The sequence below is a fragment of the Scaptodrosophila lebanonensis genome, unplaced genomic scaffold, assembly GCF_003285725.1.
Source record: "Scaptodrosophila lebanonensis strain 11010-0011.00,11010-0021.00 unplaced genomic scaffold, SlebRS2 tig00000053-arrow-pilon, whole genome shotgun sequence".
Classification (NCBI taxonomy): Eukaryota; Metazoa; Arthropoda; class Insecta; order Diptera; family Drosophilidae; genus Scaptodrosophila; species Scaptodrosophila lebanonensis.
In genome coordinates this window covers 1,424,384-1,449,454 of record NW_022060548.1, presented here as the reverse complement: position 1 = coordinate 1,449,454, position 25,071 = coordinate 1,424,384, and the positions used below count along the sequence as shown (strand labels likewise).

At 40.1% G+C, this 25,071-nt stretch overlaps 2 protein-coding genes across 3 annotated transcripts in view; one reads left to right on the top strand and one right to left on the bottom strand.

The window, feature by feature from the left end:
* Window positions 1-16,151, top strand: part of LOC115624297 (FERM, ARHGEF and pleckstrin domain-containing protein 1) — a 49,626-nt gene extending 33,475 nt beyond the window's left edge. The window contains exons 11-13 of one of the 2 annotated variants that reach the window (XM_030518920.1): window positions 12,928-14,172; window positions 14,809-15,283; window positions 15,340-16,151. In XM_030518920.1, the coding sequence (XP_030374780.1) occupies window positions 12,928-14,172; window positions 14,809-15,283; window positions 15,340-15,412 (1,793 nt within the window). In that variant the 3' untranslated portion in view covers window positions 15,413-16,151. Of the gene's footprint in view, window positions 1-16; window positions 10,571-12,927; window positions 14,173-14,808; window positions 15,284-15,339 lie in introns of those variants that run through there. The other variant, XM_030518922.1, reaches the window with a different exon arrangement.
* Window positions 16,152-20,323: 4,172 nt separating this feature from the next.
* On the bottom strand, window positions 20,324-24,852 carry LOC115623371 (ubiquitin-conjugating enzyme E2-17 kDa). The gene is made up of 3 exons (XM_030517662.1): window positions 24,695-24,852; window positions 21,387-21,672; window positions 20,324-20,983 (listed from the first exon to the last, which is right to left on the bottom strand). Exons 1-3 carry the CDS (start codon window positions 24,736-24,738, stop codon window positions 20,858-20,860), a joined length of 456 nt encoding a protein of 151 aa, XP_030373522.1. The 5' UTR covers window positions 24,739-24,852; the 3' UTR covers window positions 20,324-20,857.
* Between the last annotated feature and the right edge of the window lie 219 nt (window positions 24,853-25,071).

Genomic DNA, 25,071 nt, shown 5'->3' with positions numbered 1-25,071 from the left:
TTGACTCGCCCTTGGATCGTTTCAAAACGTCGTCCGAAAAGCTTGAGTATGAAATGTCCTCGGGAAATTTGTACTCAACCGCACAGTTTGTGAAACCGGATGAGGCTGCTGCCCACTATATGGATGATGATGACGACGAAGATGCAGAGGGATTGGAGGAGAACATCTATGATCAAGTTGAGCGCGAGTCCTGGCTAAAAAGTAGCTCGTGCAAAGATCTATATGAGCGCTTCACCACGTTCTATGAGCGCGAGCAGTCGAAGCCCATGACTGCATTCGATAAAGAGTTTCTCTCCTCCAATCGCATCGACTCGCCAATCACACGTTATGACGATTCGAGGCACTCGATGTATTTCACTAAAAATCATTCCATTGATGCGCATCAAGACTTTTCACCGCTGCCACACAGCAAAGTGTATTCGTCCAGTTACCCGGGTAGCACCTACAATACCCAAGAGCACCGACGCAATTATGGACAACACATCGATTTTACAGGATCACAGGACGATATTTCACAAGACAGTTACGAGTTGCTTGAGAAGTACGACATTGACTTCTTTAGTGGGCGGCGTCGTTCCGAGGATCATATGCGCTCGTGTTCCTTAGACTCTGGCAATTATATACCTAGCGATGATGAGTCTGTGTCTGAGCAACCAAAATATAGATCTGCTATAGATGTCAAATCAAAATCAGCTGCTGACATTATGAATGAAATTTGGGATGCTGAAGATCCGCGCTATTTGCCTCGTGAGAAACTGAGTGTTAAATCAGATGGTAATTTTTACAAGAAAATCCAAGAAGCTCTGACTCGAACTTCCAGTCAGGAGAGTCAAAGTGAGATGTTCGAGACAAAAATTTCACGCAGTTCGGACTCTAGCAAAAAATCCCGGGACAGTCTCTATCACACCGATAGTAAAAAATCACGTGAGACTACGAAAAGCAAGACATCGGTGGCTTCTAGCCAGGACTCAAAGGAGTCATTGGTCGGAGATTGCTTTGGCCGTAACTATGAAATGCCTACAACTACTGGAAAAAAGGTTAAGCAATTTACTAAGAAAGATCTGTACGAAATGTTTCCACTGTCGAGTCAAGATTCAAAGAGTGACTATTACGATGCGGTAGAAGCAGCTGCTGAGGCCGAAAGTTTGTACACAAGGCCAAAGGTTAAGAGCCACGATTGTCTTTTGTCCGATACGCACAGCTCGACGGCAAATAGCTCGTTTTATGACAGCCGCGACACTTATTCCACATTTCCAAGTAATAAAACTCATAAGACATCTAAGGTGCATTCGATTAGTCTTCAAAATGTTGAAATCGAACGCAATGCCAAGTCTTTTGGTAGTAAATCTCCAGAATCGGTATCACAACCGACTTCAGGTAAACGTTGCAAAGAGAAGGACATACAAACGACTGACTCCATCGATCAGACGGCGCCCATTAAAAAGAGCAACTCTCAGTCGTGTAAAATATCGGCTTTTAGACGACGTTCAGACAGCGAAAATATATTCAGTTTCGATCAGGACCGTATTGAATGCATACAGAACTACACAAAACAGTGGGACGACAAGAAAGATGAAAAAACCAAGCAAAGTCCCGAATATCCGCTGACACCCGAACTCATTTCCGAATTCGAGAAACAGCAAGTACGCGTGGCACACCAGAAGATAACACGCAAAGAGGAGCTAATGGCCAAGACCCACTTTGAAGAATACAATCCAATAATGGTGCCAACAAACTATACACATGCCACAGTTGAGCGCACTAAGAGTGATCCCAACTCTTTAGCGAATCGCGCACGATTGGGCAGTAATTCGAGACGTCATGTTCTTATGCATCAAAAATCAATAGATCTTACTCCAGCTGACTCGAGTGATGAAGATTACATCTATAAACAAATACCGAGTGCTCCGCCCCTGTGTAAAGCTCATGGCAATTTCGAAATACCCAAATGCTATGATGGTACTTCTGCATCTCAAGTAGACAAGACAGGCTTTGAACTACCTAAGAGCTTTTATCGGGACTATGAGCGACGATTTACCAAAGTACTTAAGGAGGACATACCATATGTGCTGCACAAAAGACACATTATGAATGGTACAGCACCGTCGCCTAGCGAGAAGAAATATACCAAGCCCAAATCTCCAAAGTCACCGAAGTCACCAAAATCTCCAAAATCGCCAAAATCACCCAAAACTGACAAATCACCAAAGTTGGAAGCAAATTCCATACCTGGTCCTGCTGATTTCTTACCCGATATACTAGACAGCTTGTTACCAGCAGAGACAAAAGAGTTTCTCTTTACTCAGAACATTGATTTATCTAAAGTTGATCCAATTACATTGGAAATTGATAAAACCATACCAACCATACAACTGTCATCACCTAAACGTGACATTACCAAACAAATGGATCCATCGATATTGGAAAAGCTTAACAAGAAGCTCAGCCAGATCGAAAGCGATTCCGCAACAAGTTCGCGTACTGAAAGTATGCATCAGCAAAAACTGGAACAGAAACAAATGGAACTAATACAGAGCCTGCGAAAAGAGTTGCAAGCGAATGCTCGAAAAGCAAATAAACCGCGCGTTATTCCAAAGACTAAGTCGTCTGGGAAGTCGAAAAAGGGTAAGACTCGTATAACATCGTTTTCATCCGATGATGAAAGCTTGGACTCTGACGATGTTTTTGGCTCGGCTGAGGCAATACCAGATCGTTTAGAATTTTCGCCGCCACAGTCTCGTAAAGAGATTGAGCCAATTTTACGTATTGAACAAAGCCGTCTGATCTCAGCTACCTGGGGACGCGGTCAGACTATGAGCTCTACAGAAATCGAAGGCTCGCCGCCACAGTGCCGTCGATTGGCCGATTTGGAGAGCCGCTATCACACACAAAAGCTTGATCCGCAATATGGAAATGCTATGCGTCGCATATCCGAGCGTTCAATCTCAATACCGTCTTCAGAAGATGAGCCTCACGTGCCTATACGCCGAATGGATGAGTGCACAAATGACTATCAACGCAACGAGAATATACCGTCGCCCATACTAGAGCATGCGGAGTTCTTCCGTAGCAACGATGATATCTACGAAACATGCCATGAGGAGAAAATTACCGGATCTGATATTGACTACACGTTAAAGAAACAAACGGCCACCGCATCACCACGTACTGAGCTGGCAAAGTCTAAAGTTAAACTCATTGAGGAAATTATTGACTCATCGATTGTCATGCGCTCTAAAGGTCATGCACCTATACTCTTTGCACATGCGCGTCTTAATTTATCTGAAGGATCCGTATCATTGCAACGTCAAAAAGCCACCCAGGAATCTCCAACTACGGAACGACGTACCAAAAGTCTTGATACTCCGGTCATATCACTGCATCGGCTACCTCCTATGAATGCCTTTTCATCTAAAGATGACACGGTTGGTTTTGAGGAGGAAGCCGAGATTTTGGAAGAGAAATCTCTCGAACGCGAGGCAGAAGCTATACAACAAGATGACGACACTGCTGACAGTGTACACTCTTGCGCAGGATCAATACCTACACAGGGAACTTACAATAAAACTGGCAAGGACTCTGTACTCAGCGCTGTAACCATTGATAGTGAGGAGCTTCAGTTGCTGGATCAACTTAAATACATCGAAAAAATAGCACTACAGGGCGTAAAAATTAAGGATAAGAAGAGGTCAAAAATGAAGCTCAAGAGTGGTGATCATCTTATTTTGAATATACCCAAGTATCGTTTCACTGACTGGTCACCTTATAGTTCGGCTAACAGCTCTCGAAAGACATCGCCGGGTGTTTCGCGAGCCAGCAGCATCGAAAGCACCGGGAAAGGAAAACTTAAGACTTCGGAGCCATATAAGGGTAAACCAACGTCCCGAAGCCGTCCTGAATCGCGACGGACCAGCGCTGACGATATCAAAGCTGGAAGAGATGGCCGGGGCAGCAAGAAATCAAGTCCTAAGGAACGACCCCGTTCTATTGAAATGCGTCGATTGAGTAAGGATAAAAGCAAGTCACAAGAAGAAACTGAAGCGGATGTGGCAAAGCGCAAGGAACGTCAGCAAAAGCTTTACGAATCGGCTATGAAGCAAACCATAACAATGCTAAGCCCTGTGAAAGACACGCTACCAGCTTTTCCGGCACCCGAGGACAAAATATTAGTTAAAACGGATGGAGATAAGATAATCATTGAAACAGAATTTAAATCAAAAGCTGAGGATCATGTGTTGATTGCCAAGGCACCACGTAAACTTGATACTTCACTAGTAAAGTTTAGCCGTAGCTTTGACGAATGTCGCAGTCCAGATAAGCTTGACAAGGCCAATCGAAGCTTTGAAGACCGTAACAAATCGTTTGAAGATTCTGAGAAATCCGACGTACCCGAAGATATGGTAATTAAATCGCCAAAGAAAATAGCAAAATCGCAAGAAATTAAACAAAAAATCGAGGGCAATGTTGTGCTACACAAGAAAATTGACGGCAAATCGAATAGTCTAGAAAAGCCTGCCGAACATCACTATCTTGGCACGGACGTCAAGGCACGCAGCTTAGATGAAAAGAAGCAAGTGTCCACGGACGCAAAAAAAGTCGAGGAAAAGACTGTTACACGCAGTGCCATTGGTGATCGACGTATGTTCGCACACCAATTCAACGTTCAAGAAGATATTGACATGCAGGCCGTCATCTCAGAGCGTCGTTCGTTGGAAATTTTGAAACGTTCGTTGCCATCGGAAGATACACGAGATAGTGAGTGTTCCTATAGTCGAAAACCATCAACAGCCGAAAGTTTGGACTCGTTTGTTTCAGTTGATGACAGTCATTCACCAGCGAGTAAATCACCAGTGCCACCACCAGAAGGATACCAACACCGTGTACCAACTATTGAATGTGAGGAGCCATCTATCGAAGAGGATGAAAACTCATCAGAACGTCGACACTTAAAAGTAGGCCGCCACGACACAAACCGTCTGAGTTTGGATCGTAGTCGTAGTGATGAAACGGGATCTTGGATAACTGTAGAATGTGATGAATTTATTGGCTCGGACACATCGGACAACGAACCGCGCACATTGGAACCTGATCGTAATGTGCTCGAAACGCAGGCTACCCTCGAAGATGCTGTCCCTTTAGAGTACTCTAATTGTGCAACGCCAACCTCAGACCTCAATATCTTAGTGACACCTCCCAGTGCTAGTCCAATGATTGAAAAATCCGTACTAGAAACTTTTGAGAAATATACATCAGATAGTAAGAAAAAGTACAGCCTAGAGAAGCAAAGCGACAAATCGAAGAGCTCAGACTCATGGACTAGTGGGGAAAAGGATAGCAGTCCACAGCGCCAACAGGACTGGAGTCTTTCGGTAAGCGGCGGAAAAGAAAAGAGTTCAGTTGATGAGGAATCTAGTGTTAGTTGCTCTATAGCACGCCCTCTAGGCATTTCTCAAGATTTTGGAAATGAAGAGGAGAAAAAATGCTTGGAACTAAAACAACGCATGCTGAAGCTAGAGGTGGATGCTAATGCCGAGAGAGATACTGATGCTACACCCACTGGCTCAAATGAAACAACGCCCACAAACGAGCCTAAAATAATTATTAAGAAACCGACAACACCAACTCTGGAGAAACAGAGTCCCATTGATTTGGGAATTAGCACGGAATCTTATCTAGATCCCATAGAGGAGCGCATAGCAAAAATACTGCAACGACCGGAGGACAGCGAGTCTAGCTCTGGTGGTTCACGTAAGCCACCTAGAATTGAAAAACCTGCACGTGCTCATGCAGGCAAAAAACTGGCAGTTGCAAAAGCCGACGCCGGCAAATCAGGCAGCGACCGAAGTTCCCAAGAATCAAAATCTAGTTTTGACTCAAAAGGTTCATTGAGCGTTGAATCACGTGGCTCATTCGAAACAGAAAGTAGTTCTGGCTCTATGGGTGCGGCACAACGCCGAGGGGAGCTTGCTCAAAAAGAGCAGCAAAGCACTTGGAAGGCGTTCCCTATCGAGAGTTCCAATAGCTCTAGCACAGATGATCCTTGGCATCATGTGGAGACAGACGGCTACGAAAGGTACGATGCCAATAATCCATTGCGTGATTCCTCCGACAGCGATGTCAAAGAGGTTTCGCCCGATGAACAAAAGGAAAGTGATGCCAGTTACCAAGATGATTTAAATGACTTTCCTACTACATTTGGATATCCGGCAATGACTAGCACTTTGACCGGTATAGGTGTCAATCCCACAGACATTATTGGCTACAGCACTGGTTTCACCTTGGGTCGAACATTGTCACGTATTTCAGAGCGTAGCACAGCATCGGAAAAGTCTAGCATGGAAGATGATGTAAGCAAAGCATCAACGCACTCGGTGAGCATGCGCGACGAGTCAGTGGGGTCAACCGATCATCAGCCCAGCTTGAGCTCGGACTCTCGCAGCAATAATCTAGCCTACATATCTGATGCCGATCGCCGTACATCGGCTGAAATGCCGGAAATTCCTTGCGATTCCGCCACAGGTGATCGTCTGTCCAGCATTGGAAGCTTTAATGACCCTAAGTCACCTACGGTTGTCACGGGACGCTTTTCTGTTACACACGTAGATGAACAGAATCCGGATGATGTCGATCGCCACACATTAATGTGTTTATCAAACGCAGGCAGTCAGGATTCAGAAGACTGGCCCCTGCCTGAAATACCATTTGATCATGTGCCAGTCAAACCAGTTGAATCTATTTACGGAATGCCTGATCTTGACAAGCCCGTTCCAAAGTCTTTCTGCTGGAAAGCGAGTATGTCATTCCAGTCGCAGGACTCTGTTGACTGGCCTTCACCACCGCCAAGCGCCGTTGCAGCACCAATCATTGTGGAAAGCATCGAAACATACTACGCCAGTGAAGTGCAAAACGCCGATAAGGTTATGTTAGATTCATTTACAGCATCGGATCATTCACAAATGGATGACAAGTTATCACACGATGAGTATCCAATAAGCCCTCCAGATGTAGCCAAGGTACTGCCTTATGAGGACACTGCATATCTTATGTCTTCAGCCTTTGAGGACAAAGATTTTGGCAGCGAAGAATTCCAACCGGACACAGCCACATGTCTAAGCTCCACTTTAAGTGCTGCCTCTTGCTTATCTTCATCTTTTAACGTTAGCTGTACTTCGTCTTCGTCGCCGAAAACTCAGAAAACAGCCATTCGTGCATTGCGCAAGAGCTCCAGTCCCGAGTCTGTTATCATTTCACAGCCCACGCGATCGCCGGCGCCACGTAGTCCACTATCCGAAGATGAGATGTTTTCCAACGATGATGTCTTTATGCCCGGCACCATTAAAGTGCAACTTTCTCCAGATGAAACCCGTACAAACGAATATTTGCGGAAACTTTCGCGGGGGTCTAATAATTCGGACACCTCCATCGATGACATACTTTCTGGTAGTACCTACATGGATGATCAGACAACAGTACGTCGCAACTACGAGGCCCGCCTAAGCACGGGCTCTTGCAAAAAATGCAGTCATTCAAGCCATTCCGAGGAAGAAACTAGTTCCATAGGCACCGATCTAGATGGTACCGTTCGCATGGGCCTGCAGCAAAAGAAATGCACTCACAGCTCACATTCAGAAGACACAAGCATTGGGCTTAGCATTTCCGAATGGTCGACGGGTACAAATACAGTTCGCCAGTATGCTAATCTGTCTGGATCGGACAGTCTCTCTGCGGTCTCAACGCACTCTTGCGCTAAGAGTGAAAAATCGAATCACACTAAGTCGAGCATAAGCTCCATTAACAAATCAGCAGAAAGTTTGAATGAACAAAGCGGCAGCTACTCGAACAAGTTTAGCGGTGATAATGGCTCCTCCGACGGCTTGCGCTATGACATACTCTCCAACTCGGAAACGGATAAATTGTCCGAAACAACTTCAGCCACGCGCAGCGATGACACAACGCTGACTTTGACAGAGATGGCGCATACTATTACAGAATGGTCTACATCGAGCAGTCGCACGCTAGTTGGTGTTGCCCCTGGCGATGTTCAAGCGGGGTCTGCGCTGGAGCAACGTGGGCAGCGCTGTGGTTACATCGAGTATGTGCCGCTGAAACAGCCACGCGTTGGCCAAAAGAAGTCGCCCAGCGAAGAGAAGCGCTGCTCGTTGCCACAAATTCATCGCCGTAGCGGCAGCAATGGTAATCAAAGTCGAACTAGTCTCGAGGATCTCGAACAGCGTACGTCACCGCCGAAGGGCACGCCGGCGGCTATACTTGGCGGTAATGGTCCCGAGACTAGTGCGGCAGCGCGCAAGCGTCGTTCACTGGAAATGATGTCGAAGCTTTATCAGAGTCAGGAGATATGTTCGGAGAGTGAGTCGCCATTCGTGGAGCGTTTGTATGCTCCAAGCGAAAAACTAACTGAACGCTACCAGAGTCAAGAATTTGTGCCGCTCCACACGACTGCAGCGGGAGGCAGCATCAGCAGCTCGACAACAACAACCACACAGATACAAACGCAGCAATCACAGCAGACACGTCAAAAGGGACGCGCACCACAACCGCCGGCCAAGCCGAAAGCAGTCCAACCTCCAACTAAGCCCAAGCCTGCGGTTACGCGACCCATTATGCAAGCACTGCTCAATAAAATGAAGCAACCAGGACTAGCAGAGCAGGCAGCAGCCGCCGCAGAAGCCGAAGAAGCAGCAGCCGCAGCCACAGCCGTTGTCAAGGCTGCAAAAGTGCCACCGCCGGTGCCTAGTATACCACCCATTTTATCACCCAGCGATCTTCCCGGCGACGTAGGCGCACTGCCAGAGAAACCACTAGCAAAGCATCACAGCTACGATGATAAGACGTTGTCCAAAACCCAAATACGTGAGTTTAAAACAACCAGCAAGCAGCTTAGACAATCTAGTTCATTTCACGAGCACATGCTGTCCAAATCTCAACAATCTTCGGTAGATTCCACGTCCATGCAGCTGCCGATGCGAATTGACGAAGAGAAGGACAGTTCCTCTATCGGCGGTGGAGGCCATTCAGCATCTTCGGCTACCACCACCACAACAAATACGCTGAATAGTGAGAGCACCGAAACCAATAACTCTCCAATGATGCCACAACGGGCTGAAAAGCTTATACGTTGTTCGCCGTATTACTCTAGTAGCCTGAGCTCAGAGTCGCCACCCAATCAGTTGATGCAGAAGCCACCACGAAAGAGTTCACTGACAGCGCGTGGAAGTACAGCCTGCAGCGGTGGCGTGGCTGGTGGCGTAAGTAGCGGTGGCAGCACCACAACAACCACCATTAAGAGTCCACCCAGTGGTAATGACACGGACAGTTCGCTGGATGTACGAGCACAGGATCCAAAGCTTCGTAGTCGTGGCTATCGCAAGAAGCGCCAAATACCCACCAAACGCATTCGGGCCAATATCAGCGCCGCCTTCGCCGAACAATGCGAAAGCTCCGAATGCTCCGAGGGCTACCTACCTGAAATGGACTCGGGCAGTTCCGAGTATTCGTATCGACCCGAAGATCAATATCTTGAGTTCGACGAAGAACTGGAGCAAGAGGAAACAGACGAATACGATGATTATCCACAATACAGTGGTGCTGCTTCGTACAGCGGCAGTGGTGGCGGGAAATTTGAAAGCCTCGATATGAGCGACAATGTGGATGAAATGGGCTTTCCACGCTACGATCGTCTGGGTCACATCACCAAGCCCATGTATCAGACCCAGCCGACTCCCGGCCAGCAGCAAATCGCGAGTGGCTCTCGAGTCGCTGCAGTGTCCAAGCCAGCACCCGCTAATCATCCGATGCCACCAGCCAGTGGACAGCCAGTAAAGCCAGCTCGCACCAAGAAGCGCCAGTTGAAGCGCGAGGACTCTATGGCGGGCACATCAACAATGGGGTCGGGTGGTAGTGCACAGCAGCCATATCATGGTCGCAGCTATTGCAATCCCGAGGAGAGTGAGTATGAGTCGAGAGGCGGTGGCTTGTCCGATGAGTTGGCCAATTCCAGCGAAGATAGTGGCAGTGGATTTACACGAAACGCAATGGTTGCAGCGAGTGGTACAGGAACCATAAGACGTGTTGCCGCCCGTGCCCCGCAACCGCTGCCCCAGCAGCAGGTACAGGAACTACCCTATCCCGATTTTCTGTCCGATTACGAGACGGAACCAATTGAATACGAACGCTATGCCTGCGGGCTGGACATACGCGTTGATCCGCCTCCCAAGTTCCACGACTCTGATGATCTCAGCGATCAGTAAGTCTGGCAACATGGCAGTTGCTTCCAATTGCATTTTCCACGCTTTTCAGTTGCCTTGTTAACTTGAAAAACATTTTTTAGAATGACTACCACTTTTACACGATCCAACTAACCAACTTATTTATAATTGAGACTGATTTACGACAACAACAACAACAACAAAAATGAATATACGAGTATAACAAACTCTCTCGTGCTGCAACCAAAATAAAAAGCGGAAACAAATAAACGACAAAAATGAAAAGTCGAAAGCAAAGTTAACTTTTTTCTCTGCTTCTTCAGCACACAGCAAGTTAAAAACGAATGAAAGAATAAATATAATTAAATCATTTAATTGAAAACATTTCGAAGAAATGAAAAATGGAATCAAATTGTAAGCATTTTAATCAAATATTGCGACTTATTAAATACAAATCAAATGCATGAATACGCACATAGAAAAATTTAAACAACACGATATGTCAGTTGGATAATGCCGTAGGTTGAGTTGCGTCAACGCGCGTTTTAAGAACATATACATACTACTTATATAGAAAGTTATTTAACATCCAATATGTATGTGAATCAAGAGCAACTTTCACGACAAAGAAGAAAAGTTAAACAAAAGTTGAGAACATTTTAATGCACTGTTTAATCATCGAATAATTAAATAAATATTTACTTGTTATTTAGCTAATACACGGAAAACCTAATGCAGGCGCAAAGTTTTAAATTTAAAACTCATTATTAAATTATAAAATACATTTAATAATTATTAAACGTTATACGCGAATGCGAATATTAAAAAAAAATGAAACATAACTAAATTTAAATTATATCCAAAGGTCTACTTGATCAGTATTAGTTGTGTGCAGATTATCTAAACTAAGTTGTAGCGAGCAGTGTCAACAATTGTTAATGGTATGCCAAGTTTATATTTCTAGTATAAGGAATCGTTTAATCATCTTAAATCCCATAAATCTTCCAGGCTTTTGAGTAAACAAAGCCTTAACCCTAGAGTTGTGGATCAAATTATTTTCCATCATAGCCAAATGATCTCTTTTTAGGCAGACAAACAGACACCCTCTCAGTAATAGAAGAAGGCATTTATTTCTTCATGAATCTCGAAAACTTTCGAACATATATTTTATAGTATAGTTACAATGTATGTTATATTAGTTTTTAATTTTATGGCTACTTTTTTTAGAGTACTTAAGATTATTATTCAACCAAGGTAAAAACATACAAAGAACAAGTTGTATTAGCTTTAGTTCTAGTACATATGTAAATGTGCCAAAATCGACAAACACTAACAAATATACACATACCTATATATATATATATATATATATATATATATACACCTATTAAAAATTGGAAATCTATCAACAACAAACAAGAAAAGGAACAGCATATTAAATGCATATATTGAATTAAATGAATGAATGAAACGTAAATGTCAAAGCTAGATACCCTGTTAAGTTTTAAAGCATATGAAGCATATTATTGTATGTATTTAAGTTGATGAAAATGGAGAAAATATTTAAGTGTTGTTAGGTTTATGGAAAGGCCAGGAGGTTAGATAAGCAGGTGAACTAATGTAGGTGCAAATTATAGGCAGAAAGTCGTACAATAATTTCACAAATTGCCGGATCAAAAGTATTTGAATCAAAATTTGTATTATTTACATACATATTGGTATACATACAAAAATACTTGTTTTATCTAAAACTAGTACAAATTACTACTAGTACTAATTGGTTGTTGTCTGTGCTACATTTATAAACAAATTGTGTGACAAAATTGCCGGAATTTAAAAATGTTTTCTACTTATCAAAATTTTAGTTAGGTTGATTTCTTCAAAAGCTATTGGGCAATCAATTGATTTATATTAATGCATGTTTTTCCACAATTCCGTTAACGTTCCGGAAATGCAAGAGAATATGTATTAAAAATGAGAACTAGTCAATAATTTAAAAAAATTCCTTCGAGTGCAAATGTTTGTTTCGATTTTGGAAGTTTAAAAATATATATATATTTGAATAGCAAACTAAAACTTAGCTGAATTTTAGACAAGTAAGTCGTCAGAAAAAAACAAAGAAAACCAAATTGTGTGCAAACCTATTAACATTGCATTATTAACACTTATATAACACCTTTAATTTGGAAATCTTTTTAAAAACAATTACACATAATTCAAAATATATTAAAAAAGCATTATACAAATGAATTAAAGAAACAAACATACACACAACAAGCAAGCGATTAAATTATATAGAGAGGAAACTAAATAAAATTTCATTAATCAGAAAAAGAAAAGAGCGCCAATGTGTTTCAATGGGGTCCTTTCTAATATTTAAATACATTTATATAATTTTCATCATCATCACATGTATTATTTTTCAACAATTGTTATTCAATTAATATTTTTAATGAATACTAAAGTTGTCTTCTTATATTATTTAATCATTTAAGAATTAAGTTCGTGTACATAATAAATCTTATATATTTCATTCAATATATATATATAATTTAATCAATGAATACTTGAGTTATCTTCATATGCTATTTGCATTTTAAAATTTTCGTATTTATTTATAATGCATTTATTTTAAAGATTAGTTAATTAGTATATTCTATTAAGTTTTCAAGTATCACTTATTATTTAACTTTTTTTATAGATGTTTATTATGGCATTAATGGCAATATGTCGCTGGATAGGCGGGGGGAAATAGCCACGCCTCCAAACCGTTACGATCTTACCTTGAGCTCGGACAAATCCTCGTCATTGCCGCGCTCGGAAGCAGGCACGTATGACGTCATTCAGGCAGAGATACAGCATGCCAAGCGACAAGAGTTGGCCACAGGCGTGGCCACTGCCCACAATGGCCACAATGGCAACTCGACGGTGACGCACGACATCGAGGCGGAGGTGAAGAAACGCAAATGGCCAACCGAGAAGTCATATTTTCTGGCCAAAGAGCTGCTAATGACGGAGCGCACGTACAAAAAGGACTTGGACGTGCTCAATCGCGCCTTCCGCCAGCAGTTGAGTCTAGACGATGTGGAGCAGCTGCAGCCGCTGTTCGAAATGCTCGACTCGCTCGTCCAGCACCACAACATCTTTCTGCGTGACATCGAGCATCGGATGGTGCTGTGGGAGGGTCGTGGCACCCACGACACCCATCGCATCGGCGATGTAATGATGAAGAATATGGCCGCGTTGCCTATTTACGATGAGTACGTGCAGTCGCATGTGGACATTCTGCATTGTCTGAATGAGATGTACGAGTCGGATAATCGCTTCCAGCAGCTTTACAAGGAGTTTGAGCAGCAAAAGGTCTGCTATCTGCCCATTGGCGAGCTGCTGCTGAAGCCACTGAATCGTCTGCTGCACTATCAGCTGCTGCTCGAGCGTCTGTGCGACTATTACGCGGGGGAGCATGTCGACTATGGGGAGTGCCAGGCTGTCCACGACATCCTTCTGCGTACCACCAAGAAAATACGCGAACAGCTGCCCGAATCGGCGAATTTCGTAGAGCTGTGCGAGCTGCAGCGCGACATCAGTGGCTTCGATCAGCTGGTGATGCCACAGCGGCGGCTCATCCGCCAGGGTTGCCTTCTGAAGCATTCCAAGCGCGGCCTCCAGCAACGCATGTTTTTCCTCTTCTCTGACATCCTGCTGTATGGCTCCAAATCGCCAATCGATCAAAGTTTCCGCATTTTGGGCCATGTCCCAGTTCGCTCACTTCTCACGGAGAATGCCGAGCATAACACCTTCTCCATTTTTGGTGGAAAGTGCGCCATTACGGTGAGTGCTGGCACCACCGCCGAAAAGACACTCTGGCTGGCTGAACTATCCAAAGCGGCTGCGGACATTAAGAACAAGCCTCCCACCCAGCTACCCACCACGCTGAAGAACTGCAGTGAGTATCTCTTCAATATAGCAAGATATCAAAGATAGTGGTTTTATGTCTACAATATATTATTTTAACTTTAACTTTTTGGCTGGCAAGAAAAGCACGCTGCAAGGCCTTGTAAGCATGCCATTCCTAGAATTCCAATTTCAAACCAAATAGTCGCTCAGTCCCGGTATCATCTACTCTTTACGTATCTAACTGATTGATACAGTATTGAAAAAATTACATTAAACTGGTTAGCTAGCTGGTAACAAAATTGTATTCAATCCTTGGTCTTCGTCAACAGACTTTTTGTTAAGTTGTTAAGTCTTAAACAGCAATTGCTTTGCAGTCGAGTTGTAAAAGGAATCCGAAAGAGTCATCAAGGGGATATGCATGCTCTTCTCTTCTTTGTATTTCTATCTCAAATTCAATAACATTACTTAAACGGGTATACAAGAAATGGAAATAGGGTATATCCCAGATAAAAATGATGTTAATATGTTGTTAAATTATTAACCAGTTAATCCATTACCGACGGAGCACACATATCCTAATTAAAGCAGTGTGGGAAATGTGAAGAGGTTTTGATACCATTTATATCCCGTTTCCGTCCCATCATTGTAATGTTCTCTTTTTAATATGGTTAATATTTTTCTGCAGGCTCCTCCGAAGAGGGTCTCGATCTGCTGGGCCTGAGCAACGGCAACACCAGCCTGACGCTGCAGCAGGCGACGAATGGGGGTGGCCCTCTGTCGCCACAGCAGGCCGCAGCCCTGCAGAACAAGACGCAACCCTCGCGCAGCAACACCGCTCTCCACGTCTGCTGGCATCGTGGCGCAACCGTCGGTTTGGGCGATCATCTCATCGCGGCCGAGCATCAGCTCTCCGGTTATCTTCTGCGTAAATTCAAGAATAGCTCCGGCTGGCAAAAGCTGTGGGTTGTCTTCACATCTTTCTGCTTGTACTTTTATAAGAGCTATCAGGACGAATTCGCACTGGCCAGTCTGCCACTGCTGGGTTATACGGTGGGTCCGCCGGGACATCAGGATGCGGTGCAGAAGGAGTTCGTCTTCAAGCTGTCCTTCAAGAATCACGTTTACTTTTTCCGGGCGGAGAGCGCTCACACATACAACAGGTGAGTGGCTAAGGTTTTCCACTGATCTCTCACTAAATGTGGACTTATTTTCACAGATGGCTGGAGGTCCTGCGTAGCACCACACAGACGCAGGATTTTAAAAATTTGCACAGCAATGCTTGTAATTAAAAATGCCTTCCCAAAATTTCAACTTCCTGTGCAATTCCATGATGTTCGTCCTGTTGGTGACGGTGTGGTTGGGACCGATATAGAGATGCCTTCTAGTATTTACTATTTTATACAAAACCAGCGACTTTTATCTACACCACAAAAAATTCCCTTTTAAATACTTATATACACTTTATATACATATACTTTACTATATAGTACTTTACACGCGTACGTATTTTCGTCTTCATATACATACATATGTATACATACTTCACATGCGAGTATGTATTGTCCAGTTTACATATTTTAGTTTCCATGTAAATAACTTGTATCTTGTCTGTTTTATCCTTTCTTGCATTTTGTTCATTTCGCCACTCCGCGTTCTATTGGCGCGCTGTGTTTTGAGCCATTGTGTATCTTTATATGGTTAAATGTTAGCATTAGATTTTCTTAATTCATTAATTATTATATTCGAATTGTGCGTGTCAAATCTATATATGCAATATATTTTAACCAAAATTGGATAAATCAAATAAAAACTAATAAACGTTATCTATAAAAAAGAAAAGAGAAGTAAACACGCATCGTCAGCAACACTCGACGTGCTCAGTTTTTCAATTTCATTTTTTTTACATAAAATTTATCAAATAAATTATGCAATTATATACCGCTCTTAATATAAAATACATAAAGTAAGCATAAGTCATTAACTTTAATAGACTTTAATTAACAAATTAATAAATTCTTAACAAATATATGCATTTTTAAGTCGTTATTTGTGGGTAAAATACTGATGAAGAAAGCAGGCAACTGGAGGGAAATGTTTCCGGTTTGGAAGAAATTTGACACAAAAGTATAGAACTATGTATTATACTCGAGTGCATTTTGGTTTATGTATCATGAGAATTTGACGAAATTCTTCAACGGAGAGAGAGGGCAAAGATAAAAATATATATAAAATTCTCGTATTGCCTGGGAATGAGGAAAGCCTAAATAACAAGTTTGGTCAATGTGGGCTAAGCTGTTTCCGAAATCCGTTCTGTTCCTGTATCAATTTCTCTCGGCATACTTATAAAGAATACTACATATATTTATACTTTATGGGATCGAATATGCTTTCTTCTCCCTGTTACTTACTTTGCACAATCACAACATGACCTTTTCACCCTTCTAGTACAGAGTATAAAAACAATTCTAAAAGATACAAGTTGTAATGGTTTCATATGTGGATCAGCCATTGCTCATTTTCTGGTTAATTATAGAATCTGTTTTTTCAGAATGGTAATTTTTATAGCCTGTACCCAAAGGGTGAAAGGCTATACTAGTTTTGTGCGCATGTATGTAACACACAGAAGGAGGCGTGGCAGACCCCACAAAGTATATATATTCTTGATCAGGATGAGAAGACGAGTCGATATAGCCATGTCCGTCTGTCTGTATGAGCGCAAGGATCTCAGTAAGTACAAGAGCTAGGATAACCAAAATTGGTATCAAGGTTCCTATAAGCCCTAGGCAGATCGAGTTTGTTTATTTTTTCTGATACACCCCCCCACTCCCCCGCAATTCGTGTTTTTTCTTATAACTTCCGTAATTCTCGGAATTTTAAAATCAATTTTGGTAGGTACATCCAGTTAGTACTATTGTGTCCGTGTGCCAAATTTCATCATGATAGGTCAATTCTGAAGAAAGTTATAGCCATAAGTAAAATCGCTGCTCATGCGCTGCCTGCAGCTCTGTCGGCAGCGCTGCCCGCAGCTGTTGCTGTTGTTGCTGCTTTGGTTCAACTTTGTGCTGCATACATACACGCATATAAACACGCATAGGTACGTGATGTAAATGTATGCTGTTTAAACTGAACATAAACATGTATTCTAATTTAATTTAATTAATTATTTTAATTAATTAATTCATTCATTTTTTTTTTAAATTAAATTTTTTTAAATATTTTTTTTTAATTTTCCTTTTTGTGGAGAGTACAGGCTATTTTACTGTCGGGCTTGCTCGACTGTAGCGTTCTATCTTGTTAAAAATTAATTTTTAAAATTTTTGTAATTTAATACAATTTATAAATTTGTCAAAAGATCTTCCTGAATTGGCGGTTATTGAAAAAATGTGTATTGTAATGACTATGTAGTTTTATCAGTTAAATCTTATTCAATATATATAACACTTTTTAGTTATCTTCAGAATATCTGCCCCTCACATGGCAGGGGCCAAGCTTGCCGGAGATTTCCATTTTTAAGGTGTAATACAGTCTCTAACTACACTTGGATGTGCATCGAGGCATAGCGGGCTGAATGGCAAATAAAATTCCCTCAATGAATCATTAGATATTTATGCAATTTGTTTCCCTATTTAGGATTTATAGTTCATAAGACTTGGGAAACAGCATTTAAACGAATCAGACGTTAACGTATTCTCCAGCATCGACAACATTAAAACAAGTAAAAAAGCTAAAGTCGGGTGTCCCGACTTTGAAATACTCTGTACATATGTTTACAATAATTATAGAAAATAAAAAAATTAAGAAAATAAAAAAAAAAATTTGATCGATTTTACCTCTCTCGGTATTCGAACTCACGTAAAGGGTGTATAATTGCACATTTACATAGCAATTGCGTCTGTGTGAGTGTATGTATGCCTATGCGCATCTATTCGTGTCTGTGTAAGCATTTTCGCAGTCAACCAAACAGCAACATCAACAACAGCCGCGGGCAGCGCTTGAGCAGCGCTGCAGCAGCGCTGCATCAGCAAATATATTTATGGCTATAACTTCTTGTTAAATCGGTCTATCATAATGAAATTTGGCATACGGACACATAATAACCAACTGGGGGTATTTCCAAAATTTTAGTTCGAAATTCCAAGAATTACGGGAGTTACGATTTGCGGGGTAGAGGGGGGAGGGAGGGGAATTCCAAAATATACATTTTCTGCGTATTCACATAAGGCACCTGGGACTAAAATTTGGTGTTCCTAGGTCTTATAGTCTCCGAGATATAAGCGATTATACGAATGGAAAATCGGGAAAACCCCCATAGAGGGGAAGTGGGGGGGAAAATCAAAAAAAATAAAACAAACTCGTATAGAATACACACATAACGCATCTTTGTGCAAAATTTGGTGTCTCTATCTCTTATAGTCTCTGAGATCCAGGTGTTCATACGGCCGGACAGACGGACAGACAGGGCTAGATCGACTCGCCTCGTCATGCTGATCAAGAATATATATACTATGTGGGGTCTGCCACGCCTCCTTCTGCCTGTTACATTTTTCAGCTCCCGCAAACCTAATATACTCTTGTACATTTCATGTACAGAGTATAATAACCATAGAAAGTCAAAAATCAGAATTGCAGCTAACAATTGAAATGAAATGAAAAATGCGTAGATGTACACTTTTTACGTTTATTGATACTTGAAATCTTATGAATAATAATATTTTAATTACAATAAGTTTTATTTTGAAATTCCACATAATTTAAATTTAATCTTAGTTGTTTACTTTTCTTGAGATGGTTTTTGTCTGTTTGAATTAATTCAAACTCTAGGGGATTGCAATCGTGTTAATAATAATAAAGTATGTTGTTTTTTTTTGATAAATAATAACAATGCTGCTAAAGCGGCGTTCAGTTAAAAAGATGCGCACAATTTCTGTCTGCAGTCAAATATTTATGTTCTCGTATAGTATTAGTTAAAAATATTAAGTTAAATTGTAATATACGCGCGTGCTCAGAGCATCAACATCGAGTGCCAAAGCAAAAGGAACAGAGAATTGGGGGTCTGTTGCAAATGAAACTAAATAAACAAAGAATTGTAAACTTAAACTAAATAATAGAGTGCTGCGGCCGAAACCCAATCGAACCAAATAGCGTAGCAGTGGCAGTAGGAGTTGGATTTATTTATTCTTTTTTGTTTTGATTGCAGTGCAACGACTTGTGGTGTCTAGTGTCATTGGGATTGTTGTGCTGTGATAGTTGGTGTGCCAGAGGGTGTGGTGACTTCGCGATGCATGCAGCTTTAACATAAACCTCATCTACTAACCAATAATTAATATAGAATCGTACCTTAAAAGCCTGGGCTAAGTTTTTATTTTTGTTTTTATACAGTGAAATCTGTTCTGCCGAGAAAAGCTGTTCACAGTTATGGCTATAATGAAAATTGTGAATTCGATTCAATTTCGATGTTTTTATAATCCGTCACAAATTGCGGGATTTTCAAAATAACCATAAAAGCTTTTCCAATCGTGACAGATTTTGAATTTCTTTGTGTAAATTGAAAATTTTAAATTTCACAATTTTCGATTTCGCTTTTTAATTCGGACAGCTTTCATTGCACTGTAGAAAACAAGTAGCGATCATATCATATAGTGTATATTCATGACCTAGTTTAAAAAGCTAACAACTAACATTTAATTTCAAATTCTAATAGTTTCACAATTTTGTAGCGCATTTTTGTTTTTAAACTTTAGCCAATAAACACATCAATCATCGAACATGAAAGTTAGATCTTCAATGTTTTTGTGTATAGGAGGAGGGACTCACATAAAATGTTGTGTGACAATGACATATGAATATCGCATGATATTGTTTGTTCACTTGAAACTAAGGCGGGTTTAATTGGTTAATTGTTTTTATATTCTAGGCAGTTTGGTTGTTCTTCGACTCATTGCAAAACAAAAGATAACAAAAAATGTTGAAACGATTCAAGATTATGGCGCAGAGTTAACATTTTGATATTGGTTACTATCTTCAATTTGTTGTTGTTGTTGCTGTTAATTTCATTGTTAAAAGTTGCGTGCTAACATGATTTATTTTTGTGTTTTTCGAGTATTTTGTTGCAACGACAAAACGACAACTACATTGTTAGTTAAGTTTTAGATTGTATTTTTGTTTAACAATTTTTTAAAATGAAACTATTTTTGCAACTGTTTGATGTTTTTTTGTTTAATAATTATTTTTATTATTATGATTTTTATTTTTATTATTATTAATTTTGCTTTTTACTGCTACTATTTGCATACTAATATGTAACATTTCTGGATGTAATTTTATATGTTGCACAAGAGCGGCAGAGCCAAATCTATCTGTTCCTGCTTTAGTGTTTACGATATATAAAATATACTATATGCCGAAAGTAGAAACTGCCTGATGTGTATGTATGTGTTTGTGTCTGTGCGTGTATGATAGTTGGAGAATGTGTGTGTGAGTCTGTGTGCCAGTTGACTTTTTGTTACAATTTCATAGCATAATTATCATTATAAATATATTGAAATATTTAATTTAAAATTGTTTATGTTATTGCATGTGTTTGTGGTTTTTATTGCTGCTGCTGCTGTTGTTGCTGCCGCTGCCGCTACTGTTGTTGTAGTTTGTTGCTTTAACTGCACGCTACGCTTAATGTATTTGTGGTTGCTGTTGTTGCCGCTGCTACTGTTATTGTTGCTCCTACCATAGGCGCATGGCTAATCGATGAAACTTTGCTCCACGCAGGCTTTCACACGTTTCTCATACTCGCGACGATTCTCTTTATATAGCTGTGCAGCGTTGGAGTTAGCCGGTGAGTTGGGATTGGGATCGCTCAGCAGTGACTGTGAAAATAAAGACAATTTTTACATAGCAATTATAGTTTGAAACAATGAGGGACTGACATGGGGTAAGCACTAAAATATATAATAAGAACATTTTATTTATAGTTGCGTCCGTTATTATGCATTCTAGAGTACGTTCTTAATGTACAATAGACATAAGCAATACACATTACTTTTATAACTTGAAGTATTCAAAAAGAAAAAAATGTTAAGAAAAGAGAGTTTTATTTTATGAATCTTTTAGGGATTTAAGAACTCGGTCCAATAAAAGAATTGTTCTTAACAATTGATTAACAACTGGTATTCAATAGTGAGTGTTTACTTCCTAATAAAAAAGTAAGTCGTTTTCATTTTGTTGCCAAAAGTTTATATATTTCGTGCTTGGAAATAGAATTAGGCTCACCTGTATGGATGTTAAAATTGCGGACACATCGTATGTGGGACTCCAGCGATTTTGCAATATATCCAAACATATGCCACCATCTGCATAGACATTTGGATGAAATACTTTCGATACAAATCGAACTGTTGGCGGTTTATTTGGATACTCTTCCGTAAATTCTATTGTTAATTTAAAGGTGCCATCCTCAAATGGTGTATCGTGTGGACCAAAAATCACAGCATTCCATATCATAATATTATTATCTGTTGGCGCACCAGACACACCCGTTGGTGGATCTTCCTGAAGTCTGTGAATAGACAATAACACAACAATTTTATTGCGCAAATATTTTTACTGTCAATGTTTAAATACGTGACAAAAATGGAACGCAGCTGTGAACACTAAATACATAAGTACATACATATTTATCGGTCTTTTGCTGAACAAACGTACTGTCTATTATATATTAGCAGAGCAATCGGCAATAGGAACAAAAGTTCCGTATATTTTATATAAACAGAGCAATCGGCAATAGGAACAAAGATATTGTACATCAAACGAAATTTAAAAGCTAATTCAATTGTCAGACTGCACATAAATAAATAAGCCACATCTGACTAATATTTAAAATATATTCCGGTTTTTTCATAGCTGCTAGTAATTGTTTTTGTTGATGACGCAGATTCTGCTACGATTTCATTTGTTTACAGTCGCCAGCGCTTTGTGCATATCTTTGTTGTTTACATGCTAGGTATGTAAGTCTTTGCTACGTTTCGCATTTATTTTGGTGAGTTCATTAAGCGGTGTATGCCATCATATGACCAATTTATTTATTTAAATATTAAAATAATAATTATGCGCAAATGCAGAGTTATTCTCAGATTCGACACCAAGGCATTTGTTTTGTTTAAAGGAGTGGAGAAATTTGAGAACACTCATATACGAGTATATGTATATACATATGACAAAAACTGAAGTGTAAAAATAATTTTAGATGATTTAATACTTAAAAGAAAAAAGTAACATGAATATATTACTATTTCTCAAACAAAATAATAAGTAAAATTCCTAATACACTCTGGACACTAGACTAAATTGTGCGATAGTTGGAGCCTGCGAGTAGGTAAATGACATAAAACAGGCTTAAATTCGTCTCACTTCGCAATTATATTAATTGAGAAACTGCAAAATATATATTTACACCTACAACTATTACGTCGGATGTGTTTATATTTAATATGTATTTCCCTTGCCAATTGGTTTGTACACAATATCTCCTTTTGTGCAAACAGCGCAGTTTACCGACACACTTCAGATGTGAGAGCAGAAATTTTGGATAAAATGACGATGCTGTTGACCTCTCGCCAAATAATAAAAAGCATCCCATTGCGTGGCTGTTCGAAACGTCGTATAATATGGACATACATATTGCAATAAAGTTAAATTTAAGCTGGCACAAGATGTTGGAACACAACTAAATTGTCAAAATATATCCATATGAACATAGTTTCTATACTTCTGGGAAACACATAAATAATTAAATTATAATACTCAAGCAAATTTTATTTCAATAAGAATGCTCCTCTTTCTAAATCTTATTGACGCATACAAATTTTGTAATTAATGACTTTTGGTAAAACAAACAAGTAAAAATATAACAGAAATTCATTCAAAAAGTTTCTAGGCTTAAATGCATGTAAATAGAAAAGGTAAATGATTTTTGTCAATTATTGACTAACTGTAGCGACACAATAGATTGTATTGTTTATTTATGGGTTTCATATGGAAATACTAAAGTTTTTTCCTCATAGTAAAGTCTGCATATATAAATGTATACATATACATATCTATGTAGTAAATACTATGTGGCCTATATGCGATAGAAAATAAATCATTAGCATATTGACGTTTTCTTTATTTTTCTTTTTTGGGCGGCAAACAAAGCGGCGCCACCTTTTTCACCTTTCTACCAATACACTAGCCACTGGCTTATTATGAGTCAAGCGTAGCGTCGCGTCTCTTCGAATAAGCAAAATCAATCGATGTAGGTCAACATATGTGCAACAGCTAAACAGAATTCTAGCCGCGCCCTTCAACCTGTGCCTTCGGCTACATCGATACAAATAAAATCATCGATTAAACAACAACAGCAACTAATAATACCGCTATGTGCATGTGGTGTGTGTAAAAAAAAACTAAAAATAATACGAATTACGATGGTTTGATACATCAAGCTAATAAACGTTTTTATTTGCACAGGTGCAAGATGGCGGCGATTATTTGGTAGGTAGGAAGGTCGCCAGCCTCCTCCTGCAGCGTATGCATTCATGCAGAAACTAGGATTTGCGGTTTGACAGACGCAGCCTTGACATTTGACTGCATTCATAAACAGGAAGCGATGCGCGTCCTTAAGGGTGCCACTCCAACTTCCAATAGGAGTTTCCGGCTGCCAATTGCTTTTCTAATTATCACGTAATTTTATGATGAAATTTTGTGTGCGAAATGAAATTGTTTTAATACGTTTATTGGCACTTCGATGATGAAACTCTGCTGCCAGACAAGACGTTGCCTTTGCTCTTTGTTGTTGTGGTTGTTGTCGCCGATGCTGTCATTTTTGTTGTTGTTGAGAAGTATGAGTCAACAAGGTTAAATGTGCGCACGTCATGCGACACAGTATCATGGCAAAAAATTTTTTTCGAGAATAATTTAAACTAAAAAAAGTAAAATATAAATTTCAGCTGGTTTTTAGTTAGCAAATTGGCAGCACTGTTCGACACACACACATATACACATACGCAAAGAGCGTTTTATGATATTTACGCAAATTATAGTCGGTGCTGCTGTTGCTGTTGTTGTTGATGTTTTGTCTGCGACGCAATTGCAAAAACGCCAACATTCGCCGTGTTTTTGTGTACTGTTTTGTTTAATTGCAAATTGTGTCTTACGTTTTTCGTTTTCTCAGATTTATTTTCCATTTTTGCCTTTTGCTTTGCCATTTACACACACACATGTATGTACATATATCAAAGTCAAGTGTCAAAGACACACGTCTCTGCTGCTGCCTATTGTAGCAATTGTTTTTGTAGCACAAAATAAAAAGCAGCGAAAAAATCAACATTCACACACACATATTTATATATATATCCACATGTATATTTTATACTGTAGCACAAACACATACACATGCACATATTTTGGCTGCGCAAACTTTTCCACGGCACACAAGCATATACATTGGTACATACATTTGTAAGTATGTATGTACGTATGAAACTCTTATGTATTAGGCAGGTTTCACCACGACGACGACTTTTCCTATTTCTTCTTACCTTTTAAAATCTCTCATAAGACGCCTACGTGCAGGTGTTGACATTATTTATAGTGTAACGCAGTTTATAATTTTATTTTATAATTGTTATTTTACTTTGCAACGCCGCTGCTTGCCTTAATTTTGCTTGTCGAAAACTGTAATTAATTGAGGGCACCGAGCAGTAGAGCTAAGAAGTGTTCGATGCTGCCATATATCGATAGAGTCGATAGGCTGTTCGATGATGCCAGACCCTAAGATGCCAGTGTTGGACAGTGTGCGCTCAGCTGTTTCTGCTTTGCAGAGGGGCGCTGCATTCGAACAAAGAACATAATAAAAAAACACGTAAGGTATATTTATATCATACATTAATGAAATTATTTATAGTGTGATTAAGTA